General features: G+C 46.1%; 1 protein-coding gene and 1 pseudogene across 1 annotated transcript; both read right to left on the bottom strand.

The window, feature by feature from the left end:
* The window catches only part of LOC132206921 (uncharacterized), a 1,098,881-nt pseudogene that overhangs the window by 1,056,220 nt on the left and 22,698 nt on the right, over positions 1–19,963 (bottom strand).
* Positions 15,082–15,720, bottom strand: LOC132206868 (histone H1-like). The gene has a single exon (XM_059641977.1). The coding sequence runs from the start codon at positions 15,718–15,720 to the stop codon at positions 15,082–15,084; it is 639 nt and encodes a 212-aa protein (XP_059497960.1).

Genomic DNA, 19,963 nt, shown 5'->3' with positions numbered 1-19,963 from the left:
GATTGGAGTAGCACTCAGTGGTGGGTCAGCACTGAGGGAGTGCTGTACTGTAGTGGGTCAGCTTTGGGGAGGTCAGCGCAGCGGGAGTGCTGCACTGAGGGAGTGCGGCAATGAAGGAAAGCCAATTTTCAGGGAGTACCGCACTGTCAGAGCATCAATAATAATGGTGTGCTATGCTGTAGAAGAGTCAATAATAAAGGAATTCTGCACTGTCAAGGGGTTAATATTAAGGGAGTGCTACAGTTTCAGAAAGTTAATGTTGATGGGGGGGGGGGGGGGGGCAACATAGCGTGAAGTGGCGATGGCTAAGTGGTAAGTCAAGCTGCACTACTGAAGGGTCAGGACTGAGAGAAAGCTACCCTCTCAGAGGGTCAGTATTAACGAACAGCTTCACTATCAGGAGGTCAATCTACACAGTGCTCCAGCATTGAGGCTCAATATTAAGTGGCTGCTCTAGTGTCACAGGGTCAATGATGAGCCTGTGTAGAAGTGTTGCAGAGTAAGTACTGAGGGAGTGCTGCATTGTCAGTGTCATCACTGAGTGAGATCCACACGGTCAGGAGGCCAATTTTTAAGGAGTGCTGCACTGTCAGAGGGTCATTACTGAGGGAGTAGTGCACTGTCAGAACTGTCAGTCATCACAGAGGACTGCACTGTCAGAGGGTGAATGTTAATGGTACGCAAGACAGAGTGGGGACAGCACTGAAGGAGTGCCACACTGAGGGGAGTCATTACTGAGGGAAACTGCCATCTCAGAGGGTCAACAGTGAGAGTGTGCCAGAGGGTCAGTGCTGAGGAATTACAGCACTGAGAGACGGTCAGCACTCCCTCAGTCCTGACTCTCCGACGGTTTAGCTACTCCCTCAGATTTGGTACTGCCTCAGAACTAACCATCTGGCAACAAGGTGCCAACTCAGAACTGACCCTCTCTTTGTTTTTACAATATAAACATGAGGGTCTTCCTTTGATCATCAGGACGCTCAGCACTTCCTCAGTACTACTGCTCCCTCAATTCTTATCCCATTACAATGAGGCACTGCATTAGTACAGCCCTCTGACAAAGTAGCACAGCCTCAGAACTGACCCATTGATAATGAAGCTTTCCTCAGTACTGACCCTCAGAGTGTTGCTCTAACACAGCAATGACACTCCAATCCTGTGGCACTGTCTCAATTCTGACCCCTTTACAAGGAGGCAACAGCTCAGGATTGACCCTCTGACAATTATGTAGGCCCGCAGATCTGACACTCTGACAGTGCTGGAAGACCTCAGTCCTGTCCCTCTCATGCTGAGGCATTTATTCAGATCTGACCCTGTTACATTGATCTTCCTCACTGTTGACCCTGTCGCAGTGCAGAATTCATTGACACTTACCCACTCCCTGTGTGGCATACCCTCAATACTCAATGTCTGACCGTGCAGCATTCTCTCAGTGTTGACCCTCTGACAGTATTTAGGGGAGTGCTGCATTGTCAGAGAGTCAGGACTGAGGATGACCTGCTCTGTCAGAGGGCAAATATTAATGGAGTGCTCGGGTCAATTTTAATGGAGTTGTGCAGTGTCACAGATTCAACATTAAGAGAGTGCTGCACTGTCAGAGGGGTAATATGAAGTAAATGCTCCAGTCTCAGAGGGTCAATTTGATGGGAGCATATCTCTCTGACACTGTCTTATTGGAGGGTCAGTACTAACGTAGTGCTGCTCCGTCCGAGTGTTTGTATAAAGGGAGTGACGCACTACCAGATATTCAGGGAGTGCTGAAATGAGGGGGCGTCAGCACTAAGTGGGTGAGCACTGATTGTGTGCTGCAGAGAGTGTGCTCAGCACTGAAGGAGTCCTGCACTGAGAGGCGGGGGGAGTCTGCACTGAGGGCAGACAGCAATGAGAAAGTGCTGCATGGAGTAGGGTCTCACTGAGCAGGTGCTGCAGTGAGTGGGGTCAGCACTGATAGAAAGCTGTACTTTTAGGTGTTCAATATTAGTGTGTCCTGCACTGTGAAAGGGTCAATATGAAGGCAGACTGCATTATCAGAGAGGCAATGATGAGCGTATGCTGCACTGCTGAAGGGTTACATTTGAAGGGGTGTTCCATGGTCGGAGTGTCAATGGTAAGGGACCGTGGCATTCTCAGTGTCATTGCTGAGAGAATACCAGGATGTCGGAGGGTTAATACTGTGGCAGAGATGCACTGTCAGAGAATCAATCATCAGAGAGTACGCACTGATGGAGGGTCAGTACTGAGGGAGTGCCTCATAATCAGAGGGTCGGTTGTCTGGCAGTGCTGGGAAAGCTCAGCAGGTCTGGCAGCATCTGTGGAGGCAAAAACAGCATTACCGTTTCCTTCCTCAGAACTGTTCTGAGGAAGTTCCCCAGCCCAAAATGTTAGCTCTGTTTTTCTCTGCACAGATGCTGCTGGGCCCGCTGAGCTTTACCAGCAACTTTGTTTTTGTTACTGATTTACAGCATCCACAGTTCTTTTGGTTTTTTTTTGTCTGACAGTGCTTGTTTGTTTGTGCACCAATCTCTCAATGTGGATTGAATGAACCGTCTCACGGGACATAACCTCAGTTCATCAACCCCCACAAAATGGACCTCTCAAAGTCTGCCATATCCTTTGTAGTGATCGTCGCAGCAGCTGCACTCCCACAGTGTGGTCCCTCTGATAGTGCAGTGCTCCTTTAATATTGACCTTCTGAAAGCACAGCACGCTCTTAATATTGGCCCTGTGACAGTGCAGCACTCCCTCAGTACTGATGCTCCAACAATGAAGCATTCCCTCAATACTGACCCCCAGTGTAGCACTCCATCAATAGTGACACTGCAGTACACCCTTAATATTACCCCCTATCAGTGTGGAACTCCCTCAGTGATGACACTCTGACAGTACATCACTCCCTCTGACAGTGTTGCACACCCTGAGCATCAACCCATTGACGGTTTCAGCGTTCCCTTAATATTGACCAACTCACAGTGCAGCACTCCCCTAATGTGAAACCCCTGAAAGTGAAGCACTCCATCAATCTTGGCTATTGACAGTACAGCCAACCTCAGTGCTGACCCTCCGACAGTGCAGCCCTCCCTCATTACTCACCCCTGATACTGTAACACGCCTTTAATAATGACACTCTGACAGTGTCACACTCCCTTAATATCGACCCTTCAACAGTGCAGCACTCCCTCAACGATGACACTGTGACAACGCAGGATTCCGTCAGTACTGGTTCTGCACGCTAAGATTGACCCTGTAACAGTGCAGCATTCCCTGAATATTGGTCATCCAAGAGAGTGGCAATTCCTCGATGGAGACAGTCTGACAATACAGTTTTCCCTCACTACTGATCTTCTGGCAGTGCAGCATTCTGTCATCACTGACTCCTTGATAGTGCAGGAACATGCATCTAATTGATCCCACCGCCACCCGCCACCACCCGAAAGTACAGGGCAGCACTCCCTCTGTACTGACTCAACATTAATATTGATCTCCTGACGGGCGGTTCCCTTTCATATACACCCCCTCAAAGAGAAGCTCTCTCTCATCTTTAACCTTCTGACAATGCAGCACTCCTTTAATATTAACCCACTACCAGTGGGTCACTGCCTTACAACTGATCTTCTGACAGTGCAGAGCTCCAAAAAAAAAATGCTCCTGGTGTTGCACACACTCAATATTGGCCCTCCAACAGTGCAGCACTCCCTCAATATTGGACTTCTGACAATACTGCACTACTGATCTTTTGACAGTGCGCCTTGATATCAATCTTCTGACGTTATAGCACTCCTTCAGTACTAACTCTCTGTAGGTGCAGCACCTTCTCAGGACTGCTTCTGTGATATTTCAGCATTCCCACATCACTAACCCACTGACACTGCAGCCCTCCCTTTACATCAACCCTCCAACAGTGCATTATTTCCTTAATATTGGACCTCTCATTGTGTGATACTCCCTCAGTGTCAAACTTGACAATGCAGCACTCACTCAGAAATAACTCTCTGATTGAGCACATCCTCTGAACTAAACCTCTGAAAATGGAGCACTCTCTCATTACAGACCCTGACAGTGCTGCACTGCCTCAGTACTCACTCACCACAAGTGCAGCACTCCATTCATAGTGACCCTCCGACAGCGCGGTAATCCCCTAATATTGGTCCACTGACAGTGCGGCACTCCCTTCAAACTGACCTGCTTGCGGTGCAGGTCAGTATCAAGCCTGCAGCTCTATCAGGGTGAGCAAGTGCCCCATTATCAGCATGTCAATTCTGAGGCAGTGCACAATGCCCTTGAATCATCATCAATACATAGGTGTCAGATTCTGCGCTGTTGATACGGAAGTAGTTATCAAAATGTAACTGTCAGTTCATGCTGTGTGACAGTGCGAGGTTTATTACCAAGCTGATCCTGTCAGTTTCTGCTATATGGATATGTGAAGTTAGTAATCAAAATGAACCTGTGAGAATCTGTTTGTGAAAATTGGAGTGTAGTTATCACACTGCACCTCAGAATTTAAAATAAAAACTGTTTACTTGAATGCAGTTATAAAATTGGACCTGTGAAGTTACACTGTGAAACTGGAGTGTTATTAACAATCTGATCTACGATGTGGATACGCAAGTGTAGTTATCATTCAGGTCCTGGTAGTTTGATATGTGAGCATAGATATTAATTTGTACATATCAGTTTTCATAATGTGAATTTGAGAATGTTTTTAGCAAACTATACGTCAATATGTGAGCGTCAATCTGTTTTTGCCTGTTTCTACAGGGTGAATGATTGAGCAGAGATAGCAACACATGCTTGTCAGTTTCTATTTGTCAATGTGGCTGAACTTTGGCAGCCAGTGACATTCTCTGAGAGGGTGCAATTTGTTATGTGGTAGCTGTTATTAGAATGATTTAATGCAGATTAGATTCAGTTCCTGAGTGTATATTTTGGATGAGTGTTCAGTTTCTCCATCTTCAAAATAAATGGCGTAAACGCCAACAGGCTATGAATGCCAAAATGTGACGTTATTGACTTGATCATCGAGCTGGCTTGTTTTTGTTCACACGTTTTGCCACCACGCTAGGTGACATCATCTGTGCAGCCTCTGATGATGCAACACTATTCTCCTCTGCTTGGAATTTACACTGTCAGGCCTGTTATGCTGAGTACTGCCATTTCAGTTTTCATTTGTATGGGTTTATACATGGGGTCATACATGGGACCCAATTCTGTGTTTGTGTGGAGAACCATCTAGGAATTCCTGTACGTGTTTGTTAGGCTTAGGCTGCTACGGTTTCTTTATCCAACAAAAACAAAAAATGTGCTGGAAAAGCTCAGCAGGTCTGGCCACATCAGTGAAGGGAAAAACAGTTCACCTTTCAGGTTCAGTGATCTATCCTCGGAACCAGTTACTGCTGAGCTGCAGACTTTGTTTTTTTGTTCCTGATCTACAGCATCCACAGTTCTTTGGTTTTATTTGGTTACTTTGTCCGATTTCAACTGATGGCCTTCGTTGACTGAATGTATCACATATTCAGACAATAAAGGCCATCAGGTTAATATGGGAACAAAGTAACCATGGTAGCCCAAGTCAAACACAGACACACAGGAATTCCTAGAGGCATGGTTTTCCATCCATTCTTCAATCAACAAGCATATAGAATCGGTCCCCATATATGAAAACTCAGATCAAAACCAGAAATGACAGTACTCACCGTAGTGGACCAAAATAGCATAAATTCAACTCAAGCGTGGAATAACACTGACGCATTGGAAGCTCCACTGATGATGCCACTGAGCATGGTGTTGAACTGTATGGAAAAAAAAGCAAGCCAGCTCAACAAGCAAGTCAACATTATCCACTACCCGAGCTGCAGATCTGTGCCAAAAACTTTAAATGCTGAAATTTGTTCAAACTGGGCTGGTGTGCAGTGTGAATGTTGAAAAAAAAAACAAAACTTGTATTTCCTCAGTGTTGTTTGAACAAATCTCACTGGAAATTGGCCTCAATGTGTGTCTGACTCAATCTGCTCCGTGACTGTGGAAAGGATGTTCTCTGCTCTGACAGCTGTAACATACCTTCGGTTTGTTAGATGCAGCTCGTCACACTTGGCTTTGTGCCGAGGGAATATTACTCTCTCTTAGTCACTGAAGTATTTGCCTGGAGGAAGACAGAAGAGAGCCCTCCTGTAAATCAACATCAGCCAACTTTGTTAATATTTCATTGATCAATGCAATGTTCAGTTAATAATCATGACAATATTTCATTTCAAGTCAGGAATCTGAACAGAATTAGGTGTTTGATGACACTCTTGCTCTGAGCTGCTTCTTGGTCTTGTGATTTTTCTTTTTATTAATTCCATACCAATTGAGTGAAGTGCAGACACTAAGTGTCCAGATCCACGAAAGGGACTACACAATGCGAGTGTGTCTATGGATATGAGTTTTTGTTGATCTATTCATGTCTCACACAAGCTGAGCCTTTGTTAAATTACTTTTGTATTCACACAGCAGAGACTGACAGGGACCTATGAGATTCTGCCCTGTGTTTATTTGAGAAGTCATCGAACAGTACTTGACTGTGGTTTTCTTCCCCCTTAGTGAATATGAGAATGTCGTTGTCAGTTTTTACCTGATTGTGTGTGATGTGGGAATGTTTGTGTCAGTGTCTGCAAGGTGAGTATACTTATCCATCTGTGCCAGTCTTTTTCTGCTATCTGAATGTAGGCGAGTAGGCTTCAATCTTTGCTTCTCAGTTTCTGCTATGTCAACAAGTGAGCTTGGTTTTTCATCTTTACCTGCAAGCTCCGAGCTTTGAACGTGTGGGTGCAATTGTTAACATAATCCTGAATGTTTCTGCTTGTAAAAATGCAACCACATTCATTCAATCGTACGTGTCATTTTCAGACAAGTGAATATGAAAATCAGACTGATAACTACGTTGTCAGTTTCTGTTCTGTAATTGAGTGTGCTTTTCAGTGTTTAATTAGTTATTAATTTGTATTATTAATTTGTTAATTTATTAATTTAGTTAAATTTATTAATTATTAAAATAATAATATAATTATTATCCAGTTACTAATTTGTACCAATTTTTCTTGGTTTACAATGTCACTAGAGAGCTGATCTGTACCTGTCAGTTTCTGCTGTGAGTGTATTTATCAAATTGTTCCTGTCAGTTTCTGCTCTGTCAATCTGAGAGTGCAGTTATTAATCTATACCTGTCAGTTTCTGCAAGGTGAATGAGGGGGTTCTGTTATGAACATACATCATCAGATTCTGCTCAGAGAAGTGACAGCAGTTATGCTGTCACCATCAACTTCTGCTCTGTAAATCTGAGTGCAGATAGTCATCTGCACTTGTCAGTTTCACGTTTGTGAATGTGAGTAATTAGTATTCTCTCCCCAACTGTTTCTTTTCCTTGAATATCAGTTTAGTTATCATCCTGTCCTTGTGGAGGCTAGGGAACTTGGGGAAATAAATATGGATGTCTTGAAAATAGTCCGCATGACATTAACAGGAGTTGTTAGAGGCAGCAAGAGTAAAAACACAAAGTGGCTAAATCGACAGGACCCAAACAAGTTTTTGTCGATTTTCAGGATATCAGGATTTTGTGGGAAGCTGTGTTGATAATTTGAACAAATGACATTGTTTTCGTGCTTTCTTGTAATATTTCGAGGGAAGGATCATCCCATCCCTGTCACATATTGCAATACGAATGTGTGACTATGGTCATCAAATGTGTACACTCAGTTTCTGTTATGTGAATGTGACAGTGCAGTTATAAATCTCAGTTTCTGCAGTGATAATGAGAGTGTAATTATCAGTCTGTCAGTTTCTGCTATATCCATACGGGTTTAGTTATTATCAGTACATGTTAGTTTCTGTCATATAAATGTGACAGTGTCACCAGCCTGCCCCTGACAGTTACTGTACTGAAGGTGCGTGACTGTAGTTACCAAGCTGTAGCTCTCCATTACTGCCATGTGAATGAGGGTAGTTGTGCACCTACACCTTGGCTTTCTAATGATCAATGTGTGAGTGTCGTTGTCATTTATATACCTGTTTGGATTTGCTTGTCAATCTGAGTTTAGTTATCGATCTGTACTTGTCAGATTCTGCTGAGAAAGTGTATGATTAGTTATCAAACTGTACCTGTCAGTGTAAACAATGTGAAATCGGGAGTTTTATTATTAATCTGTTCCTGTCAGTTTTTGCTGTGCGGATAGGATAGATGTGTTATCAAAAGTTCTGTCAGTAACTACCATGTGAGCATCGGAGTCTATTTACCGGTCAGTCCCTGTCCGTTTCAGCTCTGTATCCGAGTGTGCAGTTATTAGTCTGCAACTGGTAGTCTCTGCTACATGACTATTTCAGGACATTTATCAAACTTTCCCTATCAGGGAGTGAGTGTGCTGTGAATGTGCTTAGCAATTTGGACTTGCCAGTTACGGTTTCGAAATGTAAATAACAATTTCTCCTTGTCAGTTTCTGCTGTATGTGTTAATGAGTGGAGTTAGAAATCTGTACACACGTTTGTACCACACAAATACAGGTACAGATGTGACTCTTTCTCTGTATGTTTCTGCTACGTGAATATCTAAGCATGGTTACCAATCGGTACATGCCAGCTGCTGCTTTGTGAATCTGTGAATTTAGTTGTCAGTCCATGCCTGTCAGTTTCTGCTTTAAGAATGTATGAGTGCAGTTATCAACATGTACCTGTCAGTTATTGCTCCATCTATTTGTTTTGTGCAATGGATTGTGTAGAAGCAAAAGGTTTTGTGACTCCAACAGTGCAGAGTCTAACTGGGAGAAGTTATCAAGGGCTGTTCATCAGGATAACATCAGCTTTTCTGATTGCATAGTAACATAATTCTGTGAGTAATGCTGTGGAATAGACAGATGTGGCATTCCTTCCTTCGAGTCGAAAGGAAAAGGGCAACGAACAAATCAACTGTATTCAGCTGAATGACCACAATGTTCCTTCTACAGGGAAGGGTATTGGCCAATTCACTTCATTATTCTCATGAATATTACATAACCCTGCTCTGTGGCGTGACGGTGCATGGCAGCAGCATTACTCTTATGATGTGCTGTTGTGGGGATGAAGAAAGCAAAAGGACTTGTATTTTCTGTCTTACAGTGGAGAAGATTTAAACTTATTGAACATGGTCAAACTCTTTGCCAAAAATAATTGACAATTACAAGATTTAGTTAAGTAGATCATTCTTTGTGGCTTTAAATGGTGATTACATCATTAATGTGAAGAAACAGCACTCTGTTTTCTGGCTTTTTTTTTGTAATTTCATTTGGAGGGGCAAGTGACACATAGAAAACTGTTTAACCTAGTTGCCAAATTCACTTCCATGCTTCCCCACCGACGCCACCCTGCCCTCGATCCAAAAGGAAGTTTTGCAAGCCAGATGGAAAATATGGTTTCTATTCCTGAAGGTGAACATGTTGAGGATCACGTTGTGATGAAGTTGGGGTTGGCAAATCTTATACTGCCATGGCACACTTATTGAAATGGAATGCTGGCTGAATGGGATCAGAATTGTCAGGTGCTTGTTTTTGTCTACAATCAACCTGATGGGCTGAAAGGTCTTTTTTCTGTCCTGTAGACTCCTCCTCCGCTTATATAAAAAAGCCGTAAACATTTTGTATGTATCCACTTGTTACCTGTAGTGTGTATGGGTATATATTGTTGTTAGTCTTTGTATGTTATGTGTTCATACAGACAGCATATTTGGGACTCAATGTGAATCAGTCAGCAGCTTTGTGTGTGTGTCTGCATGTGCTCAGTAGTGATTTGCTACTTGCCAGTAACACTACTTGTCACATGTGGTTGTTGAAACTATGTAACATGATGTCTTTCTTTGAGGGGGTAACAAGGTGTAGAGCTCGATGAACAAAGCAGGTCAGGCAGCAGAGGAACAGGAAAGCTGACATTTTGGGACTGTTAGAAATGGGTGAAGAGAAAGGGACTCTGCAATAAATAGAGAGAAGTGAGGAGATGATAATGAAAGGTGGATAAGTACCAGATAGGTGGAGAGAAGATGGACAGGTCAAGGAGGCAGGGCTGGAGCCAGTAAAGGTAAGTGTAGGGAGGGAGTTTGGATGTGGATTGGTCAGTTGAGGGAAGATGGAGTGGTCAGGGAGGTAGGGATTACACTAGTAGGCCAGAAGTGCAGGTTTGGGTTGGTCAGTGAAGTGGAAGGAGCAGATTGGTCAGAGAAAAGATGTACAGGTCATGGAGGCAGGGACCTACTGGACGGGTTTGGGGTGGAGAGATTTTGAAGCTCACATTGAGAACATTGGGTTGCAGGGCTCTCAAGCGCAATATGAGGTGCTGTTTGTGCAGCCTTCTGGTGCAACATTGTGGCACTAGAGGTAGCGTGGGATGGATATGTTGTCCAAGGAGTGGAAGGGGGTACTGAAGTGGTTTGCAACTGGGAGTTGCATTCATTTGTCAAGATCAGAGCGTAGGTGTTCAACAAAGCAGTCTCCAAGCCTCCGCTTGGTTTGCCCGATGTCGAGGGGGGCACATCGGGAACAGCGGATACAATGCACCCCATTACCAGACATGTAGATGAACATCTGTTTAATGTGGAAGGTTTTCTTGGGGCTTGGGATGGGGATAAGGGGAGAGATGTTGGGGCAAGTGTTGCACTTCCTGCTGATGCAGTGAAAAGTGCCAGGATGGTGGGGCTAGTGGGAGTGTGGAGTGGACAAGGGAGTCAGAGAGAGCAGTACCTCTGGGAGGCAGATAAGGGTCGGGAGGGGATAAAAGTGTCCGTGGGAGTGGAGTGAGATTGAAGGTGGCAGAAGTGGTGGAGGTTCATGCCTTGAGTGCAGAGTTTGATGGAGTGATACTTGATGATAAGAGGATATTGTCTTTGTCTTTGAGAGATAATGGGAACTGCAGATGCTGGAGAATCCAAGATAAAAGTGTGAAGCTGGATGAACACAGCAGGCCAAGCAGCATCTCAGGAGCACAAAAGCTGACGTTTCGGGCCTAGACCCTTCAGACAGGAATGTGGAATAAATAGGGAGCAAGGGGGAGGCGGACCAAAGATGGAGAGAAAAGATGATAGGTGGAGAGGAGAGTATAGGTGGGGAGGTAGGGAGGGGATAGGTCAGTCCAGGGAAGACGGACAGGTCAAGGAGATGGGATGAGGTTAGTAGGTAGGAAATGGAGGTGCGGCTTGAGGAGGGGGTAAGGGATGGGTGAGAGGAAGAACAGGTTAGGGAGGCAGAGATAGGTTGGGCTGGTTTGGGGAGGCAGTGGGCGAAGGGGAAGACCTGGGCTGCTTTATGGATGCGGTGGGAGAAGGGGAGATTTTTAAGCTGGTGAAGTCCACATTGGGAACCCTGCATCCCAATGGTGTCAAGAGGAATAGGAGTTGCTGTTCCTGCAACCCTCAGGTGGCATCATTCTGGCAATGCATGAGGCCCATGATGGACATGTCATCTAAAGAATGGGAGGGGGAGTTAAAATGGTTCATGGCTGGGAGGTGCAGTTGTTTGTTGCGAACTGAGCAGAGGTGTTCTGCAAAGCAGTCCCCAAGCCTCCACTTGGTTTCCCCAATGTACAGGAAGCTGCACTGGGTACAAAGCATACAGTATACCACATTGGCAGATGTGCAGGTGAACATCTGCTTAATATGGAAGGTCATCTTGGGGCCTGGGATCGGGGTGAGGGAGGTGTGTGGGCAAGTGTGGCACTTCCTGTGGTTGCAGGGCAAGGTGCCAGGTGTGGTGGGGTTGGAGGGGAGTGTGGAGCGAACAAGGGAGTCATGGAGACAATGGTCTCTCCGGAAGGCAGAGAAGGGTGGGGATGGAAAAAGGTCTTGGGTGGTGGGGTCGGATTGTAGATGGTGGAAGTGTTGGAGGATGATACGTTGTGTCCGGAGCTAGGAGGGTGGTGTGAGACAACGAGGGGGATCCTCTTGAGGCGGTTGTGGTGCGGGCAGGGTGTGAGGGATGTGTTGCAGGAAATGTAGGAGACGCGGTCAAGGGCATTCTCAACCACTGTGGGGGAAGTTTCGGTCCTTGAAGACCTTGGACATCTGGGACGTGCGGGAGCGGAATGCCTTATCCTGGGAGCAGATGCGGCAGAGGCAGAGGAAATGGGAGTAGGGGATGAAATTTTTGCAGGAGGGTGGGTGGGAGGAGGTGTATTCTAGGTAGCTGTAGGAGTCGGTGGGCTTGAAATGAACATCAGTTTCTCGCTGGTTACCTGAGGGGTCCAGGAAGGTGAGGGATGTGTTGGAGATGGCCCAGGTGAACGTGAGGTTTGGGGTGGAAGGTGTTAGTAGAGTGGATGAACTGTTTGAGCTCCGTGTGGGAGCACAAGGCAGCATCGATGCAGTCAGTCATCGATATAATGGTGGAAGTGGGGTGGGGCCAGTGTAGCTGTAAAAGATGGGCTGGTCCATGTATCCTACAAAGAGACAGGAATAGCTTGGGTCCATGCGGGTACCCATGGTCACCCACTTTGACTGTAGGGAGTGGGGGGGGTAGAAGGAGAAGATGTGGGTGGTGTCACAGACATAGGTGGGAGTTCCTGGCCTTGGGGAGTCGGGTGGGTGGGTGTAGAAAAGGGAGTTGAGATAATTAGAGATAAAAGTTTGGTGAGGCGGGGTCATGCAGAGGCAATGGGTCAACAGGGGCAGTCGGGTTTGTGGATTTTGGGAATGAGGCAGAAACAGTTAACATGGCGCTGGGGAAAGATGAGGTTGGAGGATGTTGGCAGGAGGTTACCTGACGGGTTGAGGTTGTGGATGGTCTGGGAGATGATGTTTTGGTGATCAGGGCAGGGTCATGATCAAGGGGGTGGTAGGAGGAGTCTCTCTCTATCCAGTTTGAGGCAAAGTACATTTCCTAAATGTAAATTGGATTCAGTTCCTGTTTGAGTACTTTCAACAAAGAGTCACCTGTTAACATTTCAAAGATGTGAATGTTGATGGACTACGAATGATGTTAATTGGAACTAGCGGGATGTCAATTGGCAATGGAAACATTACAAAGAGAAACTCGCCTTTTCTCAGTTGGGATTGGGTGGTTGTTTCCTTGGTCAAGTCTCTGGAAATTGAGCTCAATGTAAGTCTGATTCAATCCGCTCTGACTACGGGAAAGATATTCTCCATTCTGATCACAGGAACGTGCCTGCTTTTAGTTGGAAGGAACTGCACACACTCGGCTTTGTACCGAGGAAATATTGCATGAACTGGTTTCAAGTATTTTGCCTGGAGGAAGACAGAAGAGATGTCTCTTGTAAATCAACATCAGCCAAATTTGACAATATCAAACAGATTAACATATTCAGGTACCAGTTATTAGGATGTTTCTTTTCTTGAACTTCACCTCTCAAAACAGCAGAACTCCAAAAGCTTATGATTTTTAAATAAGCCTGTTGGACCACAACATTGTGTCATGAGAGTTGTGTCTGTTCTTTAAAAGGCATCAATTTAAACACAAGTCTGATTCAATTCTTACATCGAGCTGCTCCTTGGCTGAGGATTGTGTTTTTAAATATGTAATTCGATACCAAGTGAGTGAGATTCAGAAACTGAGCAATAATTGCACAGCTCCATCTACGGTGCTACCTGAAGATACTGCACCGTTGACACAGCTCATGTTACCAGATCCCAACACACTGACTGTTGAAAGAACAACAGCCGCTATTCCAAATATTTTTCCCGAGACGTATGAGCTGATAACTCCAATCTGCGTCCTTTACAGGTCTTCCACTCCACGTCCCACCGCCCAAACCCCGCTCCCGGCAACTCGCAACTAACAGCGTGAAACAGCAGCCAAACGGTGAATTTGCAGTGTTTAGAAGTCTAAAAGCTACAAGACTGACCCCCAGCAGCTTCTTGCCGCTGTGTGTCCCTCAGCAGGCCCACACACAGCCCGAGAAAGGCCTCTCTCTCCCCGCCCCGAGGCCGCTCTCTCTCCAAGTTCCGGGACCAGTTCCTGCCCCGCTCGGCCTCTTACCAACAGCACCCGGTTCTCCCGGAACTGAGCCCGAATCAATGCCGGTCTCGGAGCCCCCCTCTGTGTCCCAGACTCACATCTCGAAGGAGCCTGCTGCTCCCTCGCTTCCCTGGGCGCTGGTCTCTCCATTGCGGTCTGTTTCAAACAAACCTCTTCCACTCACTGAGGAAATGCCCGTCAATGGCAGCGCAGGGGGAGGGCCTCACGCATGCGCTCCCCTGGTCATCAAAAAGCAACATTGGGGGCCGGGCCGGCCTCACGCATGCGCTGTTAACCCCATTTTTTTTAAAACCGAGTTTGCAGGCAGCGCGGACCGGACACGGGATCATTGCCTGATCTGTCTGTCCCAGTCAGGAGCGAAGCGCGGGGTTTCAAACAGCCCAGGCAAACTGATCAACCGGCTGGGTAACCGTGGTTAATCACTCTTATCAAACCCGCCAATTTAAACAACTTCAAAGCGATTAATTACAGAATCCCATTTTTTTTTCGGGGCATGTTTAGTTTGTAATTGCAATTGCTGCCTGAAATGTATTTCGCAGGCAAATGCAAGGAATAACCGTTAAAACATCGCCAGAGATCGTAGCATCAAAGTTAGATAAAATATCATTCCTGGAAGGGTTATACTGCAATATGCGACATTAGTGCCTGGGCAGAATTACAATCCGTGGGAGGAAATAACCAGATGCAGTTCCAGTGACCCTCCCGACATGATACCATCCTCATTTTCAGTCTCCGCTCTAGGAAATGTGATATTTGAGTTACTAGAATCAATTCAAATTTATGCTCTGTCTGCACTCGGAACCGGGACAGGGATAATTTGACTTATAGACGGAGCTGCAGATGCTGGACATTGTGACATAAGGTGTAGAGTTGGATGGACAGAGCGAGCCGAGCAGCATCAGAGGAGCAGGAAGAAGGATCTAGGTCCGAAACGTCAGCTTTCCTGCTCCTCTGATGCTGCTTGAACTGTTATGTCCAGCCAGCTCTCCACCTTGTTCTCTCAGGGATCATTTGATCCCGGCTCAGCTCTTTCCTGGAGAGATGTGGGTGGCTCTGAGAAGAGCCTTTGGGTTCAGGTGGTGACACATTACACCGACTGCTTCATTTCTTTGCTGCTTTCTTGGTCACTTTCGCTTTGGCCTTCGCCTTCGTTCTCACCGATTTCGGGGCCGGTTTTGAGGCCTTGGGGCTCTTGGTCTTTTTCACCTTCTTCACGGGAGTCTTTTTCTGAGGCGCTGCTTTCTTCGCCGCTTTCTTTGGCGTTGCTGCCTTCTTGCCAGCCGCTTTCTTTCCTGTTGCTTTCTTGGCTGGGGATTTCTTCGCTGCCACCTTCTTGGACGTTGTTTTCTTCACGGCTGCTTTCTTGGCGGCTGCTGCGGGTCTCGCCTTCTTTCCCACTTTTGCCTTGACCTGATTCTTTGGGAGTTTGAAGGAGCCGGAGACGCCCTGGCCCTTCACCAGAACCAGGGAGCCTTTCGCCAGGCACCTCTTGGTCGCCATCCTGATCTGTGCATTCTGCTTCTCCACATTGACCCCGCTTCTCTGCAGCGCCTTCTTTATAGCGGCCAGAGACGTCCCCTTCCGATCGCTGTTCTCCCCGACAATCTTCACAATCCGCTCGCCCAAGCCGGGACCGGCTGGTTTTTTCCTGGGGGCCGCCGCCTTCTTCTTCTTGGGAGCCTTGGGTTTGGTGCTGGCGGAGGCTGGAGGAGCCGTTTCGGCGGCTGCACTGTCGCTCATGTCGGGAACTCTGCGCTGAATCTCTCTCTGTCAGACTGAACTGGGTCAGCAATGAAGCTGCTGGTGGCGGCACTGAGCAACTTCAAGGCAGCGAGCGGACGGCGCGGAGACAACCTGCCCTCAGCTCCCTGCTCCTGCTGCCTCTCTGTGTTTCTCTCTCGGCAGAAACTCTCCAATTCCTCTGCAATTCCGCATATCCAGAGAGCCAGGTTCGATCGTTCCTGACCATGACACGGGAAGGTTTGCGGCCAAAAAGTTTTCACTCGAATTGACGGCTCCGTTGTCGAGTTACACGCATTTTGCTGTTGCACTGATCGCGCTCTCTAAGCTGAGCGCTGGCATTATCCTCACTTTTGGACTGAAATCTTGAAATCAACAAATACACAGCTTTGAATTCTAGCTTTCGGGTTTAGTGGGGGAGCAGGTGGACAAATGGAATTGAAAATATTTTCGATCTGCACAAGAGAGATTCGGAAATATCATGATATGAGCGGACAGACAAACACAGTGACGTTAGACTAACCCGCCCGCCCATTTCCCACACTCTCTCTGATTCAATATTCACATTCACACAGTCACAGGCCAGAAATATGGCCAGATGTAAATGTGGAAGGATATAATTTGTTTTCCTTTCAGCTTTTGCTCGGATATCAGGGAGTTGTTGGAGATTTTCCCCTCAGTAACTCTTAAACTCTCTGAGGCCGGTTTGCCGGAGATTCGCTCTTCTCCACATTCAGCTGCAAAAGCCAATCATCTGGTTTGAAGTTATATTGATCACCCAGATCAGTTTTTATTTAATTTTCATTCCGGTGACAATACTCAACATCGGTTCTGGGAGTAATCAGACATAGAAACACATATAATGGCAACTTGGCCTGACCAATCGGCCCTTCAAACCACTCCTCCAACTCATGAAAATGGCAGGTCATCTAACTCAATAGCCTGTGTCCGTTCTTCTCTCATATGGAGTCGTTCAGCAAGGATGCATAACCTTCAGTCCAACCATAACATGCCGAATATAATGCCAAACTGAACTAGTTCCACCTGCCTGTCCCTTACCTGTTTCCTTTCAAACCTGTCATATTTACCTACTTATCCAAACGCCGTTTCAAGGCTGTATTTGTAGGCACATGGGCCGTTTCCTCAGGAAGTTCATTCCACTTGCAGCCGGCTCTGCGACAATAAAACCCTCGTGTCTTTTGTTTAAATGTCTCTCCTGTCACTGTAAAAATGTTCACGCCGCTCCTCAATTACCCCCATCCCAGGCAAAAGACAGCTGCCATTAACTCTGTCTCACCCCCTCATTATTTTATGAACTTCTATAAGCTGACTTTCAACATGCTACACTCGAGTGAAAAAAAAACTCCCAGCCTTTCCATCCTCCCTTTATAACTCGAAAACTACATACTCGGCAATTACTGGTGAGCCTCTTTTGAACCGTCTCCACCTTAACACTGTCCTTCCCCTAACTGGCCAACTGGCCTCACCCAATGCCCTGTGTAACGTCAATGTGATTGTCACCTCCTAAACTCAAAGGACTCAGCAGTGAAGGAAAGCGTGCCAAACACCTTCTTCGCCTTCCTGTTGAGGTGTGATGCAGACTGAAAAGAATTCTCGGCCCTTCTGTTCTGCAACACTACCCATTAATTGTACAAGGCCTACCCTTGTATGTTGCACCAAAATGCAAAACCTCACAGTTATCCAGTTGAGCGCCATTTTGCAGCCCAACCGATTGGATCAGGATCCCTTTGCAATCTCAGAAAACCTTCTCCACTCACTGTGCTACTAACTTTGCCAGCATTCACAAACGTGCTTACCATGCCTTCTATATTCTGATTCCAATCATTTTTATAAATGGCAAACAAAAACAGAGCCAGGACCAATCCCTGTGGAAACCACTGGTGACAGGCCCTCAGGGTTAAAAACAAACAGACCTCCACCTCACTCTCTCTCTGTTGCCATTAAGCCAATTATACCTAGATTCCCTTTATTCACAATTGCTACACCGTATAACATTTTGAAATCATATATAGTGTGTTGGATGTAGCTGATTTCTGCAGTAGAGAATTCCAGAGGCATACCGTTCTCTGTATGAAGAAATCTCTCACTTTCTCAGCCCTAAATGCCCTATCCCATCTCTGAAAAATGGCATTCACACCTTCAGGAATATTTTTCCAGCATTTACATTGTTTATGTCTGCCAGTTTCTAACAGATTTCTAAGAAAATCCCTCATTATTCAGAATCTAAGTACGTAAGTTCACAAACAATTCAATCTCTCCTTCCATCCCAGCAATCTGCCCACTAATGCTACCTTTATAGTAACACCATCCTTCCACAGATAAGGAGGCCACACCTGCTGTCAGTATTCTCGATGTTGTCTCACAGATGCTCTGTTAAATTGTTCCAATTTCTACTTTTCTCCTGTACTCTAATTCTCTCTCCATGAAGGAAAACATACCTGTTGCCTTTCTCACTGCCTTCTACACCGACATGCTTAATTTCAGTGATTGATTTGTGAGGGCACCCTGGTCTCATTGCAAATTCCACTGTGTTCATTTATTGACGTCCAGAAAATAAAGTGCCTTCCTTTTATTTTGCAACCAATGTGTATAACCTTACATTTATGCACATTACACAGTGCCTTCCTGGGTGAAATTGAGGACACAGTAATGAGAAGGGGAGTTGAACTGGTCGCGCCTGGGAGGTGCAGTTGTTTACTGCGAGCATAGATGTTCTGCAAAGCAGTTCCCAAGCCTTCGCTTGGTTTCCCAAATGTACAGAAAGCCACACCGTGTACAGCGGATGCAGTACACCACATTGGCGGACATGCAGGTGAACATCTGCTTGATGTGAAAAGTCAACTTGGGGCCTGGGATGGGAGTGAAGGAGGAGGTGTGGGGGCAAGTGTAGCTTGTGTAGCAAGTGTAGCAAGTGCAACCACTTCCTGTGGTTGCAGGGCGTGGTGGGATTGGACAAGCAAGTCATGGAGAGAGTGGTCTCTCCAGAAGGCATGCAAGGGTAGGGTGGGAAAAATGTCTTTGGTGGCTGAGTCGTATTGTAGATGGCAGAAGTGTCGCATTGTATTGGAGGTTGGTGGGGTGGTAATGAACATAGAACAATACAGCGTAGAACAGGCCCTTCGGCCCTCAATATTGCTCCGAACTGCAAACTAATCTAAACCCCTCCCCCTACACTATCCCATCATTATTCATATGCTTATCCAAGGACTGTTTAAATGCCCCTAATGTGGCTGAGTTAACTACATTGACAGGCAGGGTGTTCCACGCCCTTACCACTCTGAGTAAAGAGACTACCTCTGGCATCTGTCTTAAATCTATCACTCTTCAATTTGTAGCTATGCCCCCTTGTACAAACTGAAGTCATCATCCTCGGAAAAAGACTCTCACTGTCTAATCCACTGGTCATCTTGTATGTCTCTATTAAATCACCTCTTAGCCTCCTTCTCTCCAATGAGAACTGACCCAAGTCCCTCAGCCTTTCTTCATAGGGCCTGCGCTCCAGAACAGGCATCATCCTGGTAAATCTCCTTTTCACCTTTTCCAATGCTTCCACATCCTTCCTGTAATGGCGGGTGGGGGGGGGGGGGGGGCGGGGGCAGAACTGCATGCAATATTCCAAATGAGGCCGCACGAGCGTTTTGTAAAATTGCATCATGTCATCACAGCTCCGGAACTCAATCCCTCTACCAATAAAACCTATCACACCATAAGCTTTCTTAACAGCACTATCAACCTGGGTGGCAACTTGCATGGATCTATGTACATGGACAACATGATCCAAAGCACATCCGCACTACCAAGAATCTTTCCATTGATCCAGTATTCTACCTTCCTATTATTCCTCCCAAAGTGAATCACCTCACATTTATCCATATTAAACTCCATTTGCCAACTTTTGGCCCAATTCTGCAGTTTATCCAAGTCTCCCTGCAACCTGCAACATTCTTCCACACTCTCCACCACTCCACCGACTTCAGAGTCATCTGCAAACTTACTACCCATCCACCAATGACTGCATCCAAGTCATTAATAAAAATGACAAACAGCAGTGGTCCCAACACAGATCCTTGAGGCGCAACACTAGTGACCGGATTCCAGGCTGAATGTTTTCCATCAACCACAACTTGTTGCCTTCTCACAGAAAGCCAGAGGACTTTGGGATTCGCTTGGGGCAATTATTGCGACGGCGTGGTGTGAGGGATGAGGTACGGAAAATGAGGGA

The sequence above is a fragment of the Stegostoma tigrinum genome, chromosome 44, assembly GCF_030684315.1.
Source record: "Stegostoma tigrinum isolate sSteTig4 chromosome 44, sSteTig4.hap1, whole genome shotgun sequence".
Lineage (NCBI taxonomy): Eukaryota > Metazoa > Chordata > Chondrichthyes > Orectolobiformes > Stegostomatidae > Stegostoma > Stegostoma tigrinum.
The sequence above is the reverse complement of the archived record's forward strand: the minus strand, read 5'-3'. Positions and strand labels throughout refer to the sequence as shown.

Coding starts and splice junctions, on each gene's coding strand:
- LOC132206868 (XM_059641977.1), bottom strand. CDS start 15,720: ATGAGCGACAGTGCAGCCGCCGAAACGGCTCCTCCAGCCTCCGCCAGC.